The sequence below is a fragment of the Carya illinoinensis genome, chromosome 13 (assembly GCF_018687715.1).
Source record: "Carya illinoinensis cultivar Pawnee chromosome 13, C.illinoinensisPawnee_v1, whole genome shotgun sequence".
Taxonomy (NCBI): Eukaryota; Viridiplantae; Streptophyta; class Magnoliopsida; order Fagales; family Juglandaceae; genus Carya; species Carya illinoinensis.
The window spans coordinates 25,342,542-25,369,405 of record NC_056764.1 but is presented as its reverse complement, the minus strand read 5'-3'; the positions used below and the strand labels follow the sequence as shown (position 1 = coordinate 25,369,405).

The window sequence follows — 26,864 nt, the reverse complement described above, 5'->3', positions numbered from 1 at the left end:
AATTGTTCAAGGGTTCCCAAGCCCTCAACAGTTCCTACTAAGGTAAACCATTGGTTCTGGTGGGGCTAATATCAATCTATTTTGTGCATTTAGCAAGGGTGAGACTCACTTTCATATTCCTTAACTGACTTCCTTCTTCCAGAACGATTTCATCAACTAATTGGGGCCTTTTGTTTGCAGGCACATTAGGGAAGGCCCAAGTCAAAGGCTAAGTTTTAGGAGATAAGTTTTACTTCCAGGCCCTTGCTCTTCTTCTCCATTTAGTAACCGAAACTGAATGAGACTTATCATTAGGGATCCCCTTAGATTCTGCTTGGGGCTCTTGAACCAAGGGATCAATAGCTATTCTAGAATCTTTGACCAAGCCTTGGCTAGTTGTAGCCTATTGCATCTGAATATTTCTAATTCTCACTTAGGGAAGTCAACTTGTCACAGAACACAGAAGTTATAGGATTACTATCATTAACTTTTTGAATTGTTTCCTTTTCAATTACCACAACTTCCGTGTCCCTAGATCCCATTGCAGATGATGCACCAGTTTCACTCCTGTAATTACTCTTGCCGTTACCAGCATTGTTTCTATCAAACTCATCAGAGTCTCCATGCCGACGGGGAGAATTGCCTTGGTTTATGCTTTTATATTTTTTGGAAACTAAACCACTAGTAGGTAAGGGTGAACAAAAAACCTGCTTAGCCAACCCAACAAATTTTTTTGAACCCACCCGACTTGAAAACTAACCAGTTTGTGTTCAAAATTAGAAACGGAATTGCCTCACCCATTTAGCTTTTTATCGGGTATTACCCGTTATCCAAAAAAATGGGGAACGAGACTAGCCTTGCTTTCTTGGATGCCAAGCTAGAAGAAGTAGTCGTGATCACCAATCGATGAGCTCTTGAGTATTGCCATCGTGTCAGTGTCCTTGGAAATATCTCCCATGCCAAAAGAACTGGGATGTGAGAGAATATAGAAAAGGGATTACAACCGATAAGGCAACACAAAAATTGGGGGCCGAAATTTTCAGTTTTGGAGTTAAACCAATAAAACAAATGACTTTGCAAATCTGATTTCATATCTTCTCAATTTTGGAATCTGGTCCCTCAACAACTTGATGCTCTGGGTCCTAGTCCTCTACAACTGGTTGGGTTCAAAGTGAAAAAGGAAGCCACGAATTTGAAATTTAATAGATCAAGGTGCATATAAGCCACAAAAATTAGCTCTCCCTCCACTGGCCCCAACAGATTCAGACTTTTTTGGTAGAATGAAACTCCAAATCTTGTCTTTTCAAGAACAAGGGTCGTGTTCTTATTTTCCTAATTTGGCTTGAACATTGTTTCTCTTTTCTTAAATTCTGTTAGTCTTTTGCCTTTTATCTTCTTTTTTCACTTCTTGATTAAAAATTAAAAAATAAAAAACAAAATAATCAAGTTGGGTAATTGGGTGATGGAAAAAGTTACAAAATTTCTTTTTCGGAAGTGCACTCATTCTGCTTAAGTTGGAATATTGGAAATTTGGGTTGGGTCGAATGAACAGGCCTACTAGCATACATCAAAGATGCCCTCAACCAAGTGCCATACTAACTTTGGCTAGCTTGCTCTCCTGCAGTCGTGCATGAGCTATGGATAGGCCTTATTATTACACATTTGAGACAAAAACTCGAAGCCTTTCGTATTTGAAACTAATCCATTACTTCTTGTTGTTAACACGTATAAATGTACCACATATTAAAGGTTTGGTAATGTCGACTTCCACTCGCACTCTCAAGAAAGAGCCCCAACCAACCCCTTCCTTATCAGCATTCACAGAAATAACTTTGCTAATGGATGAGCCAATCATAAACCCCATATCTCGAGTCATCGCTGCATGTGGAATATTGTGCATTTGAACCCAGAATGGTTCATATGTGAAATGTATATCTTGTGCTAATAAATTCCCATCGAACTCCTGCAAATTCACCAGGTTTCTATCAAACGATCACGATTTATACTTTAGAACTTGTCCTTATCCCCAAGATGCTGAAACTCCACCAAAATCTTATTATCACCCTTGTTTTTTAAAATTATCCAACCATCTAGTCTCTAAACTTTGGACAAAGTTGATCGAAAAACCTCATTGTTAACTGACTTATCAGAAATGATCATAGGCAGAAAACAGTGTCTTTCACTTAAACCTGAGACATCAACAATGTCTTCTGAGACAGCTAGAACATGACTTTCTTCTTCCGTGAGGGTTAGTCTCTCCCATTACTTTGTGAGCTCCTTTGCCATCCCTAAATCCTCTTCTCTTCAGTAGGAAATCGTCCAAGAGACACAGCTTTGTTCAAACAAAGCACAAAACCTCACCCTTTTAGAGAAAAGAGAGGACCTCCAAAACCTTCATTGACCCAGTTATGGTTCAGGGATAACACTGTTAAACAAAAATGTTGCGCTATTAGTTCTAATTATCATTCTATCCGTTCAATATAGCTTAGCCTAAAAATAATTATGAACCTCTAAATACTATTTAATTATAATTCCTATTATTATAAAATTCTAGTTACATTTTAGGATTAGTTTATTATAAATAAAGAATCCCAGTAATTGAAAATTGCAAATATACCTCATTCATAAAATATTCATAGAAAATAATAAAAAAACATTCATAAGAAATTATAGGATCCTTTTATAATTAGAGTTCTATCAAATATTTCATATAATTACAAGCATATATAGGATTCATAAGGGTTGTAGTCAATGCATTATTAGAGACAATCAAAGTTAATTAAATGTAAAAAAAAATATAGCCTCTCTCTCTCTCCGTGTCGAGGGGGTGAGAGTCGAGTTTGCCTTTTGTGCAAGTTTTCTACTCCAAATCTCTAGATTGTGGAGGCTTTTCAGTGGAATTTTCCCTCATGGTTAAGGAAATCACAGCTTTGTGGGGGTAATCTATCGTTAATAGAGGAGGAGGCAAAAGATGGGCTTATTCCAAATTCTAAAATGAAGAATATTATGGTGAAGTGTCAAAAGTGTTTGATCGCAACACTTGTAATAGAAAAAGAACTCAAAAATGAAATTTTGAAAACAACAATGTTGAAGACTTGAAAGTTGGAAGGGGGTGGTTATTTTTCATGAAGTGTGTCTAAATTTATTTCTTTTGGAATTTGCTAACCAATGGGATATGCACAAAGCACTTAATAGGCAACCATGGTTATTTGATTGGTTGTTAATGTTTTTAAGTGAGTTTGATGGTCTTTCATCTCTAAAGGATTTTATGTGTAATCTGAAATCTTTCTGGGTTCAATTGCATAATCTTGGTTGTATGAACCACCAAGTGGGTTTGTGTCTTGGTTCTTCCATTGGTAATGTCATTTGTGTTGATGTTGTCTAAATATCACCAAACCACTTGCAAGAGGTCGTAACTTTAGGTGGGTGGTAAAACATTTTAGATTGATATCATTTTGTTATGAACAACTACCTAGGTTTTGTTTTCGCTGTGTTATTGTCCAACATGGTGCTATTGAATGTCCGGTGCAAAATCAAATGTCTTTTAGAGATGATGCCCATCTCACATAATATGGATGTGGCACTTTGTTACAGTTATGTAGATGGAAAAATGCCAAGTCCGACAGAAGTGGTGACAGAGGCTATTAACAGTCAATCGTCAATCTAGTTATTTTCCTGCAAAGGATAATGTACACTTGGGACAACCAGGTGTTGTTTCAATGCCAAATGTATTGGACCAAGGTGGCAACAATGTCAGGTAAGGAGTAGCCAATCCCCACTTTACTTTATTGACGGTTTTATAGGAAGTTACTACCCAAAATAAGGACAAGTGTGCACAGATATATCTACTTCATCATTCATCTTCACCCCTAGAAGTGCATAATTTGGTACAGAATTGGAAGAGGTGTGTCAAGAATCCTAAACTTCCAAGTCTGAAATTTGAGAATAGTCATCAAGAAGATCAAACGAGAAAACAATCTATTGAACTTTTAGGTTCTCTGCAGAACAACATTAGAGGGAATGCTAAGAAAATGGTAAGGAATATCTATAACAAGAAAAGATTGGATACCCCACCCATGGATATATCGATAGAGGTTGCTAGTCAACCGAGCCGATAGCCATGAATCTCTTAAATTGGAACTGTTGAGGGCTTGCTAATTTTCGAATAGTTCAAACCCTTTACTACATGGTAAAGGAAAAGAAGCTGAATGTTTTGTTCATTATTGAAACTAGGTTAAACTAGAAAAATCTTGAAGGGAGCAAGCATAAGTTACATTTTGGGAGTGTTTTTGGAGTTGATAATTTAGGAAGGAGTGGGGGTTTAGCCATGTTGTGGCGGGATGAGGTTGATTGATATGTTCAAAGTTATTCTCAATGACATATCCATGCCAAGTTGTGCTATGGTACAAGAAAAGAAGAATGGCAGTTAATTGGTTTCTATGGCCATCCTGATGCACCAAAGAGGTATGTGGGATATAATTTATTGCGACTATTGAAAGAAGAATGTGAGTTCCAACATCCTAATAATTTGGTTATGGAAGCAAATAAGTATTTGAAGGATTTTCATGATTCTTGGGGGGAAGAATAACACAACATTGGACATAGACCATCTTTCATTGATACTTGGCAGTTTCCAAAGGAATTTTCTATTAAAACCAATTGGGATATAGCTTTAGATGCTCCTAAACAGATGATAGAGATTGAAATTATTGTGAGGGATTGTAGAGATCAAGCTTTTGCCTCGCGAATGTTACTGAAACTTTTATGTCTTTTGCCTTCCATAGCAGAAGCTTGGGGGCATATACAATTGTTTGTTTTACTCTAGAGCTAGGATTCTATGGTATAGAATTAGGTGATACTAAGCAAATAGTAGATGCTCTCGTGAATGTATCAAGAGGTCTAAGAGCACGTTCATTGGATTAGCTAAATGCCAGTGAAGTCTAAAATATAGCTAAATTTTGTTTAAACTCAAATACATTGGACTAGCTAAAAATTTGTAGGGAAGACTTTGAGCTACATTAAATCTAAAGGTAAAGTCATAGTTGGCGAGCTATTGTTCACTAATCAAATACATATTTTATTGAGAAAAAATCACCAACCGAATGGTTCCTTTTCCCCACAGTTTCTTGTCTCTCAATTTCATTTTGTTGATATCATAATACAATCAAGTTATTGCCATGTAACCAACAGTATTTTCACTTCACATTTATAATCTTTTATTTTTATTTATTTTTTATTTAGACCATAGAAACATTTTTCTTCACATTAAAAAGGACTGGTTGAGGGAGGGGAGAAGAGATAGAAGATTTTATTTATTTTCTTATTGGTAAGCCACTAGCAACTATGAGTCTACACTGACAAAAAAAATTATTATTAAAATACATAATATTATATTATTATTTTAACTTTTTGATGGATAGTCTAATGTAGATTAATATCTTTAATGGTTTTGAAACCAAAACCTCAACTTTTAACCAAATTTTAGACTTGACAATGACCATTACCAATGCTTTAAGTCACTAGGGCCAGCTTGTGTAAGACACAAGAACAGTTCTATCAACTATGTTAGCTTGAACTTTGAGTTATGTAAAGAGAGAAGGAAATTAGGTTGCTCATTTGACAACTCCTCGTTTGAATAGCTATCTTAACCTATCTTATTTCATTCTCAAACATCATTTAAACATAAATACTTTTGAATTTTAACTTTCACATTTTCATCTAATCATTATCTAAGCTTATAGTTTTTCCAAACTTTCAAATAAAACACAAAAAATAATTAAACTTTTTCAAATATTAAAACGAAAATAATATTAAAAATTATATTTTAACAATATTTTAATTTTATAATATTTATATTAATTTTTTTCTCTTCTTTACCAAATTCAATAAAATATCTTAACTCAAATAATTTAATTATTATTCACAAATTATTTTACTTCTATTTACAAATTTATTATCTCACCTTATCTCATTTTATTTTAACATCCAAACGAGGCAATACTATCCTTATCGAGGAAGATCCTGAATTTAAATTTATGGCTGTTGATTGTAACTCTATTTGATTAATTGTACTTGTTCCTATTTAAAAAAAGAAATAATAGCATAGACTTTGGATGATGAGATAGTCTCATCTCAATATTTAAATATCATTCAAATATAAATACTTTTTAATTTTTAATTTTAACTTTTTCACTTAATCATTACAATATTCCAAAACTTCCAAAAGAAACGTAAAAGAAAATTTAACTTTTTTAAATTTTAAAATAAAAATAATATTTTCACAAAATTTTAAATTTATGATATTTTTATTTAATAATTCCTCTCTTATTTTTTAAAATTCTATAAAATATTTTAACTCAAACTATTTTATTATTATTTACAAATTATTTCATAACTATTTACAACATTCAAATCAGTCTTTAATAGATATAAGAAATATCTCATTTTATTATTATAATTTGCTTAAAATTTTATATAAAATATAATAAATAATTTAACACTTTCAAATTATAAAATAATAATAATATTAAAAATAATATTTCATTAAATATTTAATTTTTAAATCTATTTATTTTATTTCAACTTATTATTCAAATCACGCCTTGCTAAAATAAAGAAAGATTTTGCTATAGTAACAATTTCAAAGGGTAGAATCTTTCTAGTTTGAACAACTTGGGCTCTTGCACTCCGCGGCATTCTTTCCCCTGTAGTGGAATCGGCTCGGGCACCGGAGAATCGAGGGACGGAAAATATATTAGTAGCAGACAGAGTCCTTCATCCGTTTGTTTAGATTCCCGTTCGATTCAGGTTTCCTCTCTCAATCTCTCTATTCATAACTTTTTAGCTTTAAACTTGGTTTATGAAATTTGAGAATTTTCATCGATTCTTATATCTTTTTAGATGAATTTAGTGTACCAATTTTTGCTATACGTCTGTCTAAGGTTTTCTTTTCTTTTCTTTCCTTTTTTTATTTTTTTATTTTTTTATTTGGAGGTTCGGCAGCTTCTAATTGAGATATCATTGTCCCTTCAAAGGGATGGATTGGCAATTTATGAAAAATATTACTCCTTTTTCTTTATTAGTAGATTATTAATGGGACCCTAAGATGATGAACAATTTGACCTAGTTCGTTATTGTTGTAACTATTTAGAGAAAAACTATTTAGGTGATTTTACCAGGAGTTTATTAGATGAATCAAATAAGAGAAAACAGGCCTGTGATAATTGCTTCGCGCTTTTTTTTTTTTTTTTTTTGGTTAGTCATTTCAGAGAAAGACTAAGAAGAGATAGCGGGATGAACAAGTTAGGGTATGGGTTGAACCTGAGACTACCATCACAGCAGAAAAAGCAACAGCAGTCAAAGCCACCCCCCGCCCACCTCCTTTTGGCTTTAACGATGAAGATGACGATGATGTTGAGGGAGAGATTTCTCGGCAGGCTAGCAAGAACAAGTCCCTCAAGGATGTGTGTAAAAGCCCTTTGCAGTTTCATTTGGGTATACTTCTTTTTTATATTGTTTCTTATGGGCTTGACGTTTTTTGTTTGAATTGCTATTTCTGAAGATTGAGCAACAGCAGAAGAAAGCTCTGGACGAGGATCCCACAGTTTTTGATTATGATGGAGTTTATGATGAGATGAAACAGAAAGCTGTTCTACCCCGAGTGCAAGATCGTGAAGAGAGAAAAGTAAATATTCTTCTTTTCTCCCTTGTTCTAAGTGATTTCATGGAGCATAATTGAATATTTTACAGCAAAAAAGAAAAAGGTTTGATTATCAATCAAGTCAATAATCTCAAAACTTCTGTAACCTCTTAAAGATTAAAGAACAAATTAACGGGAATTTTTAATCCACCTCCTTCACCATCATTTAGATGGCATCTTTATCTGATGGTGTAATACTAAAACTAAAAGTTATATTTCACATATGGCAAGTTGAAACAGGGAAAGAATAATGCATTCAGGCCCCATTTGGTTTTACAGATGATCTCAACTCATCTCATATCAATATTCAAACATCATTCAAACACGAACACTTTTCAATTTCAAATTTTAAACCTTTTCATCTAATCATTAATTAATCATTACAACTTTATCAAAATTTCAAACAAAACACAAAGAACAATTCAACTTTTTCAAATTCTAAAACAAAAATAATATTAAAAAATTAGATTTTAACAATATTTTAACTTTATAATATTTTTATTCAACTTCTTCTCTCTAATTTCCCAAAACTCAATAAAACATCTTAGCTCAAACCATTTCACTACTATTTACAAACTATCTCACTACCATTCACAGATTTCTCATCTCATCTCATTTATGTAACTAAACGAGGCCTCAATTTTCTTTCCTTTAACCTCTTAATTCGTTTAGAATTTTATTTGTTTTGAAGTTTGAGAAGCATCCACCTCTTTTATATATTTGTTGGATTGATTTCCTGGCTCTGTACAATTTAATGGCAATGCGGCATATAACATGTTTTTGTACTGGTGATGTTTTTGAGGGTAACATGGTACTTAATTAAGGATTGTGTATCCCTTATACGGGAGGGGAGTTGAAGCAAGACATATCAGTTTTTTTGAATGAGGTTAAGGAACTGGAGTTTTCTGGTTGCAATGATGGGGTTGCTTTATGTGGATCTTGGTTACAGTATTAGCCTAGCACAAAAAGGAAAGTGGAAATTTTGGTCAAACACCCCTTGGGCTATGGGGTACTTACAGTGTTGGAAAGCGCAAAGCTCCAAAGCTGAAGCACTTAGCTTACCAAAAGTGAATCCTAAGTACCCCATACCACATAGGCTGTTTGATCAAAATTTCAAGAATAAAGAATGCCCAAGGCGGGCTTTCTCCTAGCCGAGGAGCTTTTCTGTCTCTGCTAAGAGCTTGTTGAGCATAGGAGCTTTTCTGTCCACCATTACCAGATCTTTTCTTTCCTGTTATTGCTTCTTCTTCTTATTCTTCTCCTTCTTCAATACCAGAGCTCTACTATTCTGTTGTTGCTGCCCCCTCCTCTCTCTCTGTGGAAGCAGCTGGAGAGTTGCTGTTTGCATAACTGGCTGTGTGTTAGTTTTTTGGCATGATCGTATGTATTTACTTACCTTTGCAATTTGGATGTCAATCTTGTCGAAATTTTTGTTTAATGTTTTCTGAATTATTGGAGGCATTCTAAAATTCGAGTGAGTGTAAATTGGTCATGCTTGAATGGAGGAGGTATGTCAAAGTTATAGTTGTATATATTACCAGGCATGAGTTTTCAAAAGCCATATATATGTGTGGAAGAGTGTCTATTCCTTGAACAACTACAATTTACAATTCTGACTCTTGAAAAGTTATGTAGATCTCTTTTCTCTTTGAATTTGAATTTCCCATATTTCTAGATATTTGACAAATAGATTCATAAATTTTTATTCAATAGAATCAGATGGGATCACAATGTGGTGGATAGTCTTTGGACCGAATGACATTTCCTCCACCCTGAAAGTAAGGTTTAGATGTTGAAGTCGCATATTCCGTTATGTATAACCTATGAGTTCATTGTCTATCAATAAATGGATAATTAAAAGATAGGAATTTGCTGAATCCAAAGTGATATCTATAAGATTCTTGAAGAACTCTCATATTGATTGAGAATATTGAAAATATTAGTTATTGTTAACCTGTTTTTTTAATATTATTCTATATAAGAAGAGATTGGTACCCACCCGTGGGTAGCCCAAGGGTAAGGGCGAACTTGTGTTCATGAGCCCCATGTCACAGGTTCGATTCCCCTTAGGATCAAACTGTTATTTAAGTGGGAGGCCATGACAGTGGGTTGCAGTGCTAGTCTCCCTGGGGGTTTAGGTTCCATTGGTGAGTCCTAACGGCTATGCCGTGGGGTGGTTCCCCTGTCATAATAATAATAATAATAATAATAAGAGATTGAGATATTCTTTTTACTTACCAAAAAATGAAGTCGGACCTTTTTATTTTTATTTTTTTGTTCATCATGGATGTAGTTAGATGGTGATTATACGGTTATACTTGCCAAAGAAGGTAGTTAAATTGTGGTAGTCACTCATTAACTTGCTTGCTTCTATTGCAGTCAAGATATATTCAGCTATTGAAAGAAAAAACAAAAGAACGAGAGCAATACTGTGAGATAGTATTTGAGAGAAAAATTGCTAAAGAGAGAAACAAAGATGACCACCTCTATGCAGACAAGGACAAATTTGTCACGCTTGCTTACAAAAAGAAACTAGCAGAGCAGGCAAAATGGATGGAAGAAGAACGTAAGCGTGAACTGCGAGAGGCAAAGGAGGATGTATGTCTTGCGACCTTCTTGTAATCTAGATTAAATTACAATTGGCTTAGTTGTTATCATTTTGCTTGCTTTATGTTGCTAATCTATGCTTAATTGAGGCTTCCCTGCTTAGTTTTTGCATATAGTTCTTGCATGCTCGTGTTCTAGATTCATTCTATTAGTTTTAGAGGTTTCCTATGGTTGAATAGTTTTTTACTTCAGAAAAGGATTGTAAATAGCCTTGATAAAGGCTTTTATGTAACCTGTCAAATTTGAATTTAATTATGTTCCAGCAGCTTTCTTAAAGCTTTGAGAGTGTGATTGTCTCCTTTTCTTAGTTGTAATTGCTCAGACTGGAGTCCTTGTCATCCAGTTCTTTCACTGCAATCCGGTTGGACATTTTCTTTGTTCTGTTTTGTTTTCCTTCCCTTGAGATCGTGGTTTCAAATTTTGTGAGATCAAGACCCAAGTTTTGATCTGGTTCAAATCAAAGCATCCATAAATTTTCAAAAGCATATTTTCATTTTTTCGGTATATTTTTATGCCTTTTTCTGAAGCTCTTTAAATCCATACTGAGCATTTATTATGCAATGTTGTTTTGAAGGTTACAAAGAAGAGTGACTTGAGCGAGTTTTACTTTAACCTTGGAAAAAATATTGCCTTTGGTGCAAATGATGTTGAGTTGATGAAACCAGAGAAGCTGGTTGACTCAAGGAAGGCAGAGAGACAGACTGATTTACTGGAGCTAGAGAAACTTGAAGAAAAAAGCTCTGCCAGTACATCAGACAAAGTTTGGCCATTGGAGAATTTAAATTCAGGTTTGGAAATTGCAGTTGTGGAAGAAAAGCATCACGGGGAAACTTCCACTCTGCCTGAGAAACGGATCTTGTCCTCAGATGTAATTCCAGTTATGACCGCTTCAGTTCAAGGAACAACTTCACAAGAACAACAATCAGCAGAAGATCGAAAGAGTGACCATCATAAGAGGAACGAAGATGCCGTAGCTGCAGCTAAAGAACGCTTTTTGGCACGGAAGAGGGCTAAACAGCAGTAAACACTAATGAGCTTGGGATGTGGATTTTGAAACTCAAAGAGAAGCCAGGTTGCCCAGGCTTGGTGTGAGCACATGATTTTTCCTGTTACCATCTTGGCCAACCCATTTTGGGGCGAATGCCTTCATTTTTATGAGTGATTTGATCTCAAGTATCTCTGGCTTTAGCAATGAAGAAGCGGAAAGAAGAACAGGTGAAAAGCCAAGATCTTGGTATCTGATGTTAATTCTGGTTAATTCTGCGATTTTGCATTGCTATACCATTGAGATGGCGAACTGATTAATGGCAGCAAAAGTGGGAGACATGATTGCATCGCAGCTCTTTCTGGCGCCTCATGAGATCTATAGCCACCAGATTCTCGGCGTTATTAGGTTTTGTATTATACAACAAATTCATAAAGGTTATTTTAAATTCTCACAATCAAATTACAGATTCAGATTGTTAAACTTTTGAACTTAAAAGGAGATAGAAGAAGTATTCAATCATCTAATGTCACATCATGACATTATGAGAAAATAGAAGATGAATATATTTTTATTTATTTATTTATTGTATAACTCTGTCTTAAATTGAGGACAATTTTATAAAATAAAGTTATAATACAGAACTTTTTACCTCATTTTTACAACTCTGATCTGTTTTAAATGGATGGCATTTTATAAAACATAGTTATAATACAGACCATTTTATTACAATTGATCTTTTTATAATTCTGTTTTAAATGGATGATACTTTTATAAAATAAAGTTATAATATAGAGTTGTGAAAAATGTTGTATTTTTATCAGCTTTGTTATGGTAATCAGCTTCTCTATTTGTAAGAAAAGAAAAGAAAAATTAAAAATTCCTAATAAATGTGATATTCAACTCTTAATTAAAAATGTTCAAACACACAGATATTAATATATATTAGGTGGGAGTAACGTGCAAAGCACGTTTGTCTAATTTTATGAAATGATTATTTGTAAAAAATAATATATATTTTATAAAAATTATTGATGTCACTTAATAATTTAAGACATATTGGAGAAAATAAAAAAATTAGTTCAAAATATCATATAATCCAATATATGTTTATAACATCTATAATTTTAGCAAAGATGTATGTAAAAAATTTAATAAAAGTCTAACATAAACGGTAGTTCAAAATATGTGTCGTTTGATGTTTGTATTATAATTCATCAATTTATGTCATCCTGTAGACAATCAATAGAGACAATATTAAAATTCTTATTTTGCTGTTGGTTGAGTCGATCAGGGACAACACAAAGTTAAAACATAATCTTTTTATAAAATTTGTGGTATAATATTTTCTATATATAGCATATATATAAATCATAAAATATATTTTGAAATTGTTGGCCGAATTTACTCTTTCTTGATTAGCTCAAGGATCACGGCCTTTGTCACGTGCCTATCATAACAAGCCTACGTATGGAATATGACTTAGCGGAAGCTACGTCCTACTACCATGGAGAAAAAAAAAACACTTGATTAAACACACTTGTATTATATATTATATGAGATTTTTAAATTTGGAATACTCAATAATCTGAGTTAATGAAACGTATAATATATGTATATTATACTTAGGAATTCACGTCTTATGTACCTAATACACGTGTATATGTTAAGGAGAAAGAGAAAAATATAATAACTAATTTTTAATTACTTATTATTATATAAACTATTAAGTATTATAATTATTGAGATTAATAAATCATATAACAACATTGAATGTTATCTCTCTCAACATTTATGTCTTCATTTTATGTGCCAAACCGTTAAAACAAACGGTGTTAACTTTAACGGAAAAACAAGATTTTCCGTTTCATACACACTTTTTATATATAGAAGATATATGTGTGTGTATTTAAATAAACAAAAGAATAAAATTGATATATTGGGAAAATGATAAATAACATTTTTTTTTTATAAAATATTGTTATAAAAGTCATTACTTTATAAAAATCTAAAAAAATTGCAAATTAAAATAAATGCAGAAAGGATGTGTCTGCATGCTCGTGATCAAATTTATCTCATGGACGGTGCTACTCCCATAGAGGGAGTTTACCCAAAGATCCACCAAATGGGTAAATGAGTTTTTATTAATTTTTAATTCTTTTTTTCAAATATTTTCTAAGTTTATTAATTTATTTTAAAAGATAAATAAAAATTATAAATTTATTAAAAAATATTTACTTAACTAATAATTAAAAAATAAAAAAGAATCGCACCATCGGTGGCCACATGCATTTCCCTTATCTCATAAAACTATAGAGTCCACCACTCTGGGGTCAAGCTGCCTTCGAGACTCTCCAAAACACATGCAGATCTAGAGCCTAGAGGGGCAGTTGTATTTCTTAAAGGAAAACACTAGTCCCACAGTTGACAGTTACATTTATTACCTGCACCAAACCACTGAAAGCAGCCACCATAATTGTACGTAATGATCGTCGTCCTCCATTAAAGAAACTTTTGTCTATTTTTCTCTCAACGATTAACCATGGCTGCTGCTGCAGCTTCTTCTTCGTCTTCATTGCTCTGCTTCCCCTCTCTCCTCCTCCTATTTTCCATCATTTCTTCCACCACCACCAGTATCCGAGTGTCGCAATTCCACGAAACCCCGCCTCCACTTCCATACCAAAATCTCAACTTCTTAGCCTCCTCCTCCCTATCCAGAGCCCACCACCTCAAAGATCCCCGAACCAACCCTCCCAACACCACCGCATCCCCCCTCTTCTCCCATAGCTATGGAGCTTACTCCATTTCTCTCAGCTTTGGTACCCCTCCCCAAACCCTCAATTTCGTCTTCGACACCGGCAGCGACTTCACCTGGTTCCCCTGTACTCACCGCTACCTCTGCAAACATTGCTCCTTCTCCTCCACCAGAAGCCCGCCATTATCTTTCATTCCCAAGCTCTCCTCGTCTTCCAAGATCCTAGGCTGCCTTAACCCCAAGTGCTCTTGGATTCACCGCTCAAACTTCGAATGCAAAGACTGCAAACCCAGCTCCAAAAACTGCACCCAGATCTGCCCTCCCTATCTCATCCTCTACGGCTCCGGCACCACCGGAGGTATCTCTCTCTCCGAAACTCTTAACCTCCCCAACCGAACCGTACATGACTTCCTCGTTGGTTGCTCCGTTTTCTCTTCCGACCAACCCGCCGGCATTGCCGGATTCGGCCGCGGTCCACCATCGTTTCCAAGCCAACTGGGTCTCAAGAAATTTTCTTACTGCCTTCTCTCTCATCGTTTCGACGACACCACCAAAAGCAGCTCTCTCGTGCTCGACACCGACTCGGACTCCGGAAAGGTCCAAGGTTTAAGCTACACCCCGTTCGTAAAAAATCCACAAGTCTCTCAACACCCCGCATTCTCGGTTTACTACTACGTGGCCCTCCGGCAAATCAGCGTCGGAGGGCGGCGCGTGAAGATTCCCTACAAGTACCTCACTCCGCAACCTGGTGGCAATGGCGGAACCATCGTCGACTCTGGGACAACCTTCACGTACATGTCACGTGACGTCTTCGAGCTCGTGGCGGCCGAGTTCGAGAGGCAGGTGCAGGAGAAGTACGAGAGGGCTATAGGAGCAGAAGCTCGGACAGGTCTGAGGCCGTGTATGAATGTTACCCACGGGATATTGGATGGGCTATCGTTGCCGGAGCTGAGGTTTCACTTCAAGGGTGGGGCCGAGATGGCGTTGCCGCTGGATAATTATTTTGCGTTTGTGAGGGACGACGGCGGCGGGGCATCGGCGCTATGCTTGACGGTAGTGACTCAAGGTGTTGCCGGTGAAGGAGAATTTTCGGGGGGGCCATCCATAATCTTGGGTAATTTCCAGATGCAGAATTTTTACGTGGAGTATGATCTGGCGAAGGAGAGGTTTGGGTTCCGGCGACAGTCATGCAATTAGCCAATTAGTTGCCAGAATGTCACAATTAGATCGATATTGGAATAATATGACTCACCCATTTTAATTGAGTTTTTTATTTAATAATAAGTGTTGAATTTATTTTACTCAAATATATGATTGTGACTATTTTAATAATAGACAAATTTTTTTTATTAAAGATTAATTGTATAAAAAAAATTTATAAACTGACGTTTTTCAATTTTTAAAATAAATATAATATATTATATAAAATCACGATAATTTATAAATATATTTTCATGAAATGTAATACTTATCTTTTAATAATAATTCTTTTTATTTTTTAATAAAGTATATTTTATTTGAAATGTGTGGAATCTCTTGTACTTGATTTTTAAGATAAAAAGAAGTAAGTAACATTTAATTCATATTTTAATACTTATTATTTTTAATTTTAGAGGGACGGACTGTTACATAAAATCTTAAGAGAAAAGTTTCAAACCAGATGGATGTCGTTTTCCACTTTACACCCTCTAATAGGAAATAAACACATAAGAGATTTACTTATTCTACAGTCGAACTTATTTTGTTCAATACTCTCTCTCTCTCTGGGGTCACTCCATTCTCCATCTCTCTGTTCTCTTTTCTCCTCTCTCCTCTTCCGTTCACCTCGCCATTAAATCAAAACAATCTTGCTTTCCTTACATCATGTAGAAGACCTCGCCATTAAATCAAAACAATCTTGCTTTCCTTACATCATGTAGAAGAAGACATCATCAGAAAGTGCAAAAAAACATTTGAACACGAATTTATATTGATTAATAACTAAAAGAGAAAGGAATGAAAAACATATTCAAATTCATCAAAGCATGCGTTCCTTTCCTTTTTGTAAGGTAAAATCAAAGTCCATTTTTAAAATAACAAGCATCCTGACACACATATATTGATTAGAAAAATTTAAGGCTAAAATTTTGAAGCCTTCAAAATTTGCAAAACGAGAGGAGATGACCACCCTTCCCTCTAAATTCAAAATAAAACACTAATGGTATAACTTTTGCTAAAGAGCTCTGTTCCTCTCTGTATGAGAACGTAGATTGGGTAAGGCAGATGGAGGGAGACCTGCAAGTTTAGGAACAACTCTCTAACAACATTGGCCATTGTTGAGAATAAAATTAATGAGCTTCTTGTGTTGATCCTTAGCTATCTAAGAACCCTTCTTTAACCCACTTTTGTCACAACATGGTTGTCTCCCCATCCTCACCCAGTCAAACTTCAGAAACCTACAAATTCAAATATAATTTTTCTCTAAAATAGGCAGAAATGAGAGAGAGAGGAGGGGGGGGGGGGGGGCGGAGGGAGGGAAACAATGAGGAGACGGAGTTAAAAGAAATAGAAATAATAAGGAGTAATGTAAAGAGATGAGTTCGTGTGTTCGTGTTGGGGAGGAATGATGAAATTAATTGAATTCTTTGTATGTAATCTTATTTAATATTTTGTTATAATCTATACGTGTAATGTTATCATTAGTGGGGTGTAAAACAAACAAAGTAATGCCATCCGGTTGCTAGCCTCTCCAAATCTTAAAGCATTTTATCCATTCATTCAATATTTCAATTTTTTTTTTTTTTTAAATACTTATTAAAAACAAAAGTAATTCCACTAAGACTTGGCCTGGTTTGGTAAGGTAGATAAATTTATATTATCTAATTATTATAAAAATTTTAAATTCTCATACAAAATATAATAAATAATTCAATTTTTTTAAATCTTAAAATAAAAATAATATTAAAAATTTATATTCTAATAATATTTTATTCAACTATCAATTTTTATTTCATCTCATCTATATAACCAAATCAGGCTAGTTTTTATTGGAGTAGTTTTTATTGGAGTATATCCATAATATCACTTTCTAAAACCGCTCTAAAAATATGTGTGCAAGATGTGATGTCAAATGCTATAAAGTAATTGAATATCTTTTCCCTAACACCAATTAATTTTATATTAATTAATAGCTCACTCTGTTTAATTAAAATTGATTATTAATTAATTTTGTATAATAACTTTCATATTACTTATAAATTCCACTGCCACATGCATTTTATATACAATTAAGAATAAATAAATTATGCAATATTTTCTAGAAGGGAAGTCTTCAGCCACAAAGAGATTCTACAAAATAAATTTACAAATTGATATGGTTTGATATGGTATGTTAGATTATAAAAATAATTTATTATAAAATAGATCTAACGTACATGTTGACGTCGTGTTTCGTATACCTATGAGGCTCTCAGAAGTTTAGGTCTTCGGTCTTGGCAGCCTGTAAATACAAAAAAGAGATCAATGGGAGGTGGCTCTTGTGTGGTCGGGGGAGCCTCCGATACCTAAATCAATAATGTTATTAGAAGGTATGTGGAAGAGTTGTGAGAAGTAGAGAATTCAGAAAGTATATTGAGTATGTAGAGCATAATCCCCTTTTGATACATGGCTTTGAGGGTTGGGCGGCCATGCCCTGCGGCTGGGGGGAGGAATGTCCTCTTGAAATCTCTTTCGCCATACCCATTTAATGAGGCATGGCCCTCTGGAGAACTCATTTCATACGACGTGTTCCTCTGGTGAATGTATTTAATGTGGCGTGACCCTTTGCTTTGTCTTAGGGTTCAATCCTATCTAGATGACGTGTTCTTCTTCCGTTTTCGCCGGGGCATATTTCCCGCTCTCCCTTGATAGTGGACTGTCCTTCACCCCAAGACCCTGAAGCTGACTTATACGGGTTGAGAGTCCTTTGGTTGGGTTAACAGGTGGCTTGATTGGTACATGCCGTTGGATATTGGGCTCAGCCACTAGGCCTTTTGGGCCTAGGGAAAAACCCCCTAATAGTTACCACATTAATTCTCATCGGATTAGGTCGATGGGAATTTCTCTTACTTGTCCATCTCCTTATTGCTACTTGTTGCTTTATACCCGATTGGACAGGGTGAGATGACGGCATTCCCCCTTGATCCTTCCACGCGATTCGATGGGCCATACTCCACTATGCGAGCGGGGAGAGGGAGGGGAGAAGCTGCCTGGAGGTGGAGCTTGCGATGGCTAGTGGATGGGTTGTGACTACTCAAGAGCCATTAGGCCATCTTCAGGCAGAGCATGAGGAGCTGAGGGACCTTCACGATTTGATGGGCCATCTTCAGGCAAAGCATGAGGAGCTGAGGGACCTTCACTATTGAAGGGGGAGTGCGCGTCCCTATCAGCCGCCTTGAAGGATTGAGAAGACTCGCTGTCGGTGGCCTAGGCGAGGATTGCTGCCCAGGACGTGGTCATCAGAGACCTTCGAAGTGACTTGGCTTAGGTGCAAGAGGTCGCCACCAGCGTAAGCAACCAGCTGGGGAAGGCCCTCTACATTCGCGACGAGGCTTGGGCATATGGATATCTTGAAGGCTTTAAGAGGATGTGGGACCATGTCATCTTAAATCTTCAAAAGAACTATGGAGTGTTGGAGGCACATTTGAGGGCTGTCAATCCCAAGAAGCTTGATCCTAATCCCTCTGCCCTTAATCATGCTGGCGAAATTAGTCGAGCAATAATCTCGGATGCCTTCTCTCCCGCAGATGATGCTCCCATGGATCCTCCTTCCAAAGGCGACGGGGGGTTGACCCCAAGGGAGATGGCCTTGAAGGTGTTGAGGTCGACCCCACCGGACACCTAGCAGATCTGGATGCGCCTGAGGTGGGCTCTATTGACTCCAAGATGGACCCCAATGCCTCACTCGATTGATTTTGCATTTCTTCCTTGTACTTGGCATAATGAAAATTCCTCCCATGTTAGTCTCTTCTTTGCAGGGACAGTGGTGCTCAATGCACTATTATACTTGTATACATATTTTGCTACTTGCCGCATTGCTCCGTGCTTGCCTTGCCTTGTTTTGCTTAATGGTTGTTTCCTTGTACTTCATTTGTCTTTTCTTTCTCTCATTGACTGACTTACCGGGGCTGTCTACCTACTTAGTTTACTTCTTTTTGAGGTGTTCTTCTTTCAGGGAGGGGGTCTTGCACTTTGCACTTCTACCACCCGATAGTCTCAGGCTTCTCAGTAAAACCTGTTTGGCAGTTGGTGCATCGCAGGTGAATTCTCGCGGGCTTTAGACAGTTAGATGTCAATGCTCACCCGTTATGCTCCTCTTTCATTAATGGTGTCAGATGACATTTGTAGCCTATGCTATGAGATTTGTGTTGCGCCGGTTGCAAGATTCGCATCAAATTTGATGGGGCCGTGGGATACGCACATTCCCAAAATCTTGGGGAATGAACGGTCATGAATTACCTATATAATTCCTTCCTACTTAGTTGGTTTTCATCACATCTCCCCTCTTGCCCTTCAAGTGTTTAGGGCTTTTTTGTTTTGGTTGTGCGGGTTTTACTCAGCGAAATCTGATTCTAATGAGCCGATTTTACTCAAGGAAGTCTGACTCTGATGAGCCTTCTAGCACTAAGCGAGGCTTCTAGTATGAAGGCCATAGGCTCACATTGAAGCAGATGCTTGGCGACCCTTTACAGCGTTCAGAGGAAATTTTGTTGAAGGTTGTGTTATTTCCTATCACTTGGAGGTGCGTTGTAGAGGTGGTGCGGCTTGGGCTTCATGGCTACGTTGTTCGATGGTCTTTCCTATCTTAGAACTTGTCATGCAGTCCATGTTTCATTATGACGTCACGACGCATTTGTCTGATCGGGTCAGACTAGGGCCTCTTAATTTGGCTTGGCTATTGCAGGGGATTTCTCCCACCTTGGACCTATTCTGGTTCAGGCACATCCTCTCCAGCCAAGGAGGAGGAAAAGGGAGCCTTGGTATAGGTTTACGGTAACTATCAGGCCTTACTCAAGCTCAATACATCACTTACATCCATGATAGCAATGATAATAGTGCTCCGGGGATCCTTTGTCTGCAACTTCTACTAGAAAATGATTTGCTCTAACAACAATTTTTCTAGTGGAAGTCTTGAAGCTGAAGGGTCTCAAGGCGGATGAGGCGAGAGTGCCCTTTGGTTCCCATCTTTTGTATACTTTTGGGATGGTGTGAAAGAGTGTGTGCGTCTGGGTGACCCCGCCAACTCTGATCCTGCCAATGGATTATTTTCCTCTTTGAATGCACATGCATGTTTCTCTTCTTGTAAGGTTCCCCACAGAGGTGTTGTAATTTCCTCATTGTAAAGACTTCAACTGTCAATGAATAAGAATTTCCTTGCTTGTATTTCTATGTTCTGTTTTCTTCACTTCCTTATTATTTGTTTACACTTCGCGCGTACCCTCCAGAAGCGGCCAAGTGTTGAGCCCAATATGGCACTGCCAGTGTCGGGGGCTTGACTCTCCCTTTCCCTCGCGGGTGAGTGACTTCTCACGCCTATGGGGGCATGTTAGAATGTTTTAAGTCACCCCGCCTTGCTGAGAGGGGGCCAAGTGGCATGTAATGCCGGGCTCACCCAAATACTCATTCGGAGGTTGAGCAACACTTTAGTTTGAAACTCGCCTCTTTGACCCTTGCGTCTAGTGAGAGGGGGCCGAGTAGCATGTAAGGCCAAGCTGGTCCAAATACTTTGATGAGGTCGAGCAGTACTTATGTTAAAACTCACTTCATTGATCTTGGCCCTTGGCGAAAAGGGACTGAGCGGCATGTAAGACCAGGCTCGCTCAAATACTTTGACAGAGGTAGAGTAGCACTTAGGTTGAAACTCACCTTATTGACCCTTGCACTTGGCGAGATGGGCCAAGCAGCATTTAAGGCCAGGCTCACCCAAATATTTTGACTGAGGCCGAGCAGCACTTAAGCTAAAACACGTCTTGTTGACCCTTACGCTTGGTGAGAGGGGCCAACCGACATGTAAGGCTAGGCTCGCCCAAATACTTTGACGGAGTTCGAGCAGCACTTAGGTTTGAAACTCGCCTCGTTGACTCTCGCACTTGGCGAGAGGGGCCGAGCGGCATGTAGAACAGTCTCACCCAAATACTTTGACAGAGGTTGAGCAACACTTAGGCTGAAACTTGCCTCATTGATCCTTGCACTTGGCGAGAAGGGACCGAGCAGCATGCAAGGCTAGGTTGAGCAGCATGTAAGGCTAGACTCACCTTGTTGACCCTCGCGTTTGACGAGAAGGGGTCGAGCGGCATGCAAGGTTGGACTTTCCCAAATGCTTCAATGGAGGTCAAGCGGCATGTAAAGCTGGACTCGACTCGTTAATCCTTGTGCTTGGTGAGAAGGGGAGGAGTGGCATGTAAGGTTGGGCTCGCCCAAATACTTCGTTGGAGGTCGAGCGGCATGTAAGGCCCTTCTCGCCTCATTGATCCTCGTGCTTGGCGAGAAGGGGCTGTTCGTTTGGGTACGCTATACAAGTTAGACCATGTTATAGATAATCATTGACGTTCACTAACCTGAGCTGAGACGACTGGTGTGTGTGGTTCATCTTTGAGGCGTTATCCATTGGAGGAGACAATCTTTGCATAGTAGTTTTGTTGGGTAGTCTTGGGACTAACCCGCACTCCACCGAGGGAAGGGTAAGGGTGCCTTAAGCCATACCCCCCCCATTAGACCCTAGGAGAGGTAATTAGTTGATGGCCTTAGAGTCGGATTATCTTTCATCGTGGCGAGACGGGGTAAGTTGTTCAGGTAGACTAGAAGCTGGATCCTCTCTCCTCCGCGAGGAGGTTAAACCAAGCTGGGGCTAAGTCTGCCTATTATCCCTCACGTGGAAGTAGTCTGTTCAGACAGTATGCGACTGGACTTGCTCCCATCCATTGGCACCACAGGGAAGGTAGGTGACGGCCAAATTGGTGCTGTGCCCATGCAGACGTTGGGGTAAGTATTCGGGCGCCTCAGAGCCTAACCCGCTCTCCCTTGTAGGAGGGTCAAGATGGCCTTTGGCTCATTTCACCCTTTGGTGCCTAGTGGTGATTGAGTTGAAATATTGCATATCTTATATATTAAGAACCAATATATTTTATTTATTTATTACATTATTATTGGTTTTATATGAAAAAATGTTAAAATGAATAAATCTGAGTTGTGATTTAAATTGGCTAATAGCATTATTTATGTTTAAATTTAGAACTTGTGATTTAATTGAGCAATTTTTCTTTATATGCACAATACATATATATTTTTTATATATTTTATTTTTATTTTATTTTATTTTATTTTATTTTATTTATCTTTATATGTAGTGGTCAAAAGAAATGAAAATTGGGAGTTAATAAAAGTTACACACTGGGACTTCAAGTAATGTACGTGGCACGGATGGAAAGGATTTGAAGTTAATTTTTTGGATTGGGTCTTTCACATGCTGACGGCAACATATACAAGAAAAAAGAGTTCTTTTCATTTTGAAAAGTAAAGTTTGCACGGAAAGAGAGGTTTATTCTACGAGGACTCTAAGACTTGGACGGCAACCATTATTCTATAGAGACTTTGACCTGGGGCATAAACATAATATAATTATTATTGAGAGCATTAGAGCACCGTGGGCATCTTCAGCCACACACATATTATTATATTTAGGGAGAGCATTTAAGTTCTCCCTTCTACTGAAAAGATCACTTCCCTTTATCTTTCCTAGATCAGATTTTAGAAAAAGTAGCGGGTAATGCTTTTTATTATTTCTTAGATGGCTTTTCTGGTTATTATCAAATTGCCATAGCACCAGAGGATCAAGAGAAGACCACCTTCACTTGCCCCTTTGGTACTTTTACATTTCGAAGAATGTTATTTGGTTTATGTAATGCACCTGCTATTTTTCAACGCTGCATGATGAGCATTTTTTCTGATATGCTTGATGACATGTGTGAGGTTTTTATGAATAATTTTTTTGTGTTTGGTAAGTCTTTTGATGTCTGTTTAAAAAATCTTACTGCTGTGTTGAAAAAATGTAAGGAGAAGAATTTATTGCTGAATTGAGAGAAATGTCAATTTATGGTCACTAGTGGTTTGGTACTTGGGCATTTAGTTTCTGAATATGAAATAGAGGTTGACAGGGCCAAGATAGAATTAATATCTCAACTGCCTATTCCTAAGACATTGAAGGATATTCATTCTTTTCTTAGTCACACTGGCTTCTACCGGCATTTCATTCAAGGCCTTAGTAGTATTGCAAAACCACTGTATACTTTATTGTAAAATGATACTACTTTTATTTGAACTGATGAGTGTTAGCATGCTTTCAAGACCCTGAAGGAATACTTAACAGTTGCCCCTATTATGCAAACTCCCGATGAGACTTGTCATTTGAGATTATGACCGACACTAGTGATTTTACTCTTGGTGCCGTTCTTGGCCAAAGAGTGGACAATAAGCCTTCGGTCATTTACTACGTAAGTCGTACTTTGAATGATGCACAGAAAAATTACACCACCACCGAGAAAGAGTTATTAGCTGTTGTGTTTGAATTAGATAAATTTCGTTCTTACAATATTTGATCTCATGTTATCATTTTTATTGATCATTCTGCTCTTAAGTATTTGTTAGCAAAGAAGGATGTTAAACCTAGGTTGATTCGTTGAATTCTTTTGCTCCAAGAATTTGATATTACTATTCGGGATAAGAAGGGAGTCGAGAATGTAGTAGCCGATCACCTGTCACGACTGCAGCTATCTGATGTGTTTACATCCATTCCTCCATTGAATGAAGATTTACTAGATGAGCATCTTTCTGCAGTATCGCGTGCTCCATGGTTCGCAGACATTGTGAATTCATCCTGGTCCTCCGTCGTCAAGTGCTCTTTGTTGAACCTGGCTAAGTACGCTTTCAGGCACTCGTCTTCTCTCTGCTTGATAGTGAGAAGGAATGTCGTGGTGCGTCTCCTCCTCTTGCTTGCCAGGAAGTGCGTAAGGAATAGGCGGGCCAACTCTCCGAAACTTTCTATAGCATTGGGTGCCAAGGAATCAAACCACACCCTTGCTGGTCCTCTCAAGCCACCTCCCTTGGAAAACTATACAAGGTCATGTGCGCCTTGAAGGTTTTGAAATGCTCGACCAGGTACTGAGTCCTGTTGTACATCTCCATAGAAGGGACCCAAAACTTTGGCAATAGAGGTACCGCTATCACTTCTGCATTGTATGGTAGGCCCGAGCTGACGAGCAGCTAGTCCACCGATGACGAGTTGCTTGTTTTCCTCGCCATCTCCTTATACTTTCCTTTGAGGTTGCGCAATTCGTCCTACATATTCTTCCTCTCTTGATCTTCGTTGTCGCCTCCCCCCATGCTTCTAAACCCATGATACTCACTGGTGTTGGGTTCTTCATTGAGCAGTGGTCCTTGGGCATTGTCCTTGAGGGTTTTATTCTCCTCGTGCAAGACACCCACCTCAATGGTTAGCTTCTCGACCAGTTGCTCAATCACTGCTAGCCTAGCTTTCATGTTTGTTCACGTTGATTTCTCCTGGTCCCGAACTATCTGAGAATGATTTCTTGTAGGCATACGGAGGACACATGAAAGTTTTCTCAAATCCCACAGATAGCGCTACTATTGACGTTGTGTTTTGTACACCTATGGGTTGGGTGCTCAGAAGTCTAGGTCTTCAGTCTTGGTAACTTGCAAATACAAAAAAGAGATCAATGGAAGGTGGCCCTTAGGTGGCTAGGGGAGCCTTCGATGCCTAAGTCAGTAATGTTCTTAGAAAGTATGTGAGAGAGTAGAGAGAAGTAGACAATTCAGAAAATACATCGAGTATGTAGAGCGTAACTCCTTTTCGATACCTGACTTCGAGGGTTGGGCGGCCATGCCCTGCAGCTGGGGGGAGGGGTGTCCTTCCGAAATCCCTTTCACCATATTCATTGTTTAAGTTAAAATATTGCATATTTTATATATCTAAAACTAATGTATTTTAATTGTTTTATGACATTATTATTGGTTTAAATGAAAAAAATAGTTAATAGGTATAAATTTGAGTTATGATTTAAATTAGTTAATATTATGGTTTATACTTAAATTTATAACCTTTGATTTAATTGAGCGATATTTCTTCACATGTATAATATATTTTTAATATATTTTTTTTACTTTTTGTGTGTGATTTATTTTTCTTTTTTTGTTCTCATTTGCTTGTGTTACTTGTTTTACTCATTTTTTTACAACTTTTAAATAAAAATTACTTACTTTGACTCTAATGAATGAAAAAAAGGAAGTACTTCAAAAATCACATGGAACCACCAATTGAAGAGAAATACTGGGAAGCACAAGACGCAACATTTAAAACATGCATGCTCATAAGGGACAAAAGACTTTTTGGCTTTTGGGAAGACTTCTCGAGCCCATTTTGGACGCATGCAAGGCTACACCTTATAGTTCATGCTCCTGACTCACCTGCACACACCTACAACTCACCACATGAAGCAGACTTCCTCTTGCAGCCTTTTGACTCTTCAATGGGAGTGGCTTCCTCTGGACGCGAAACAAAAAAGAAAAAAAAAAGCTTTTGGCATGCAGGAAACACAGGGGCTCTTTTTGGACTTTCTGCACAAGTAGCTACTTTACAAATAGGAAGGGAAAGTTCTGCAAGTGCTTTATACATGCAGAAAAAAGAGACAAACGATGGGATCGAGAAAAAGTGAGTTTATGAAAAAGGCCAACTGGTTTTTTGGACAAAAAAAAAAGCAGAGAAGGGGCGTTGGAACCAATATTTATTGGAACTTTTCAGTTTAATCTCACGTATCACACCTATAAAAAGAGGGGCCTTGATCATTAAGGAGGAGAAGCTCAATTAGAATTAGAATAGGAGTAGTGTAATTTAATTTTATCTCAGTTTTCTTTTAATTTTGAGAGAGCTCAGGCAGGAGAGAGGGAGACAGTATAGATGAGTGACACCATTGTTGCGGTCCACCATTCCTCCCCCGCCTGTAGCCTCCTCACCAGTTCTTGTTAATTTTGGTTTGCTTATTTAACTTATATCATTTACTTTTCTTGCATTGTTTGAAGGTTAGAGGTGAACTCTAATGATTAAGATATTGTTTCCAATCAACAAAAGAATTTTTATTGTGAGTTTGATCGATTGAATGGTTTTATTATTAGAAACTTTAACTATCTATATATTTATCTTGATCCATTGTGATTTTCAGATACATTGAATGCTTGAAGAATTCTTATGATATTCAAATGGATTTGTGAATGTTTTAATCATAAATTTTTTATGCTTAATCTTTAGTGATTAATTTTATTATCTTAAATGTTAAATCTTCCAATTAAACATAATCATTATTCTAGTTTAATTGAAGTAAATCAGCTTGTCCTCCATCTTGCATGATTTTTCCTACAAATATAAGAAATTTTGATTTAAAATCAGGAGTAATTCAATTACTTCTCAAGTTTTATGGCTTAGACTCAGAAAGTCTTTATTTGCATTTGAAAGAATTTGAAGAGATTTGTATAACTTTACAAAACTAAACTGTCAATGATGATGTTGTTAGATTAAAGTTGTCCCATTCTCTTTGAAAAAAAAAATATAAAAATTGGCTGAATTCATTGAGACTAAGATCTATTGGCACATGGCAAGAAATGCAAAGAGAATTTTTGAGAAAATTTTTTCCTACTCACAGAACCAACACTCTTCACAGAAACATTATGAATTTTTCTGAAAAAGAAAATGAAACATTTTTTTAGTGTTGGGAGCGTTTTAAAGAATTATTGCTAACTTGTCCACATCATGGCTA

The 26,864-nt window shown here is 37.0% G+C and overlaps 1 protein-coding gene, 1 non-coding gene and 1 pseudogene across 2 annotated transcripts; 2 read left to right on the top strand and 1 right to left on the bottom strand.

Moving 5' to 3' along the window:
• The first annotated feature begins 7,238 nt into the window (after positions 1–7,238).
• On the top strand, positions 7,239–11,861 carry LOC122292615 (annotated as a pseudogene).
• Positions 11,862–13,638: 1,777 nt separating this feature from the next.
• On the top strand, positions 13,639–15,332 carry LOC122291258 (probable aspartyl protease At4g16563). The gene has a single exon (XM_043098917.1). The coding sequence runs from the start codon at positions 13,813–13,815 to the stop codon at positions 15,220–15,222; it is 1,410 nt and encodes a 469-aa protein (XP_042954851.1). The 5' UTR covers positions 13,639–13,812; the 3' UTR covers positions 15,223–15,332.
• Positions 15,333–26,760: 11,428 nt separating this feature from the next.
• On the bottom strand, positions 26,761–26,864 carry LOC122293065. The gene has a single exon (XR_006237122.1). It is a non-coding gene; the product is annotated as a small nucleolar RNA R71 (small nucleolar RNA).

Bases quoted from the DNA above. Each gene is read 5' to 3' on its own strand.
- LOC122291258 (XM_043098917.1), top strand. From the start codon at position 13,813: ATGGCTGCTGCTGCAGCTTCTTCTTCGTCTTCATTGCTCTGCTTCCCC.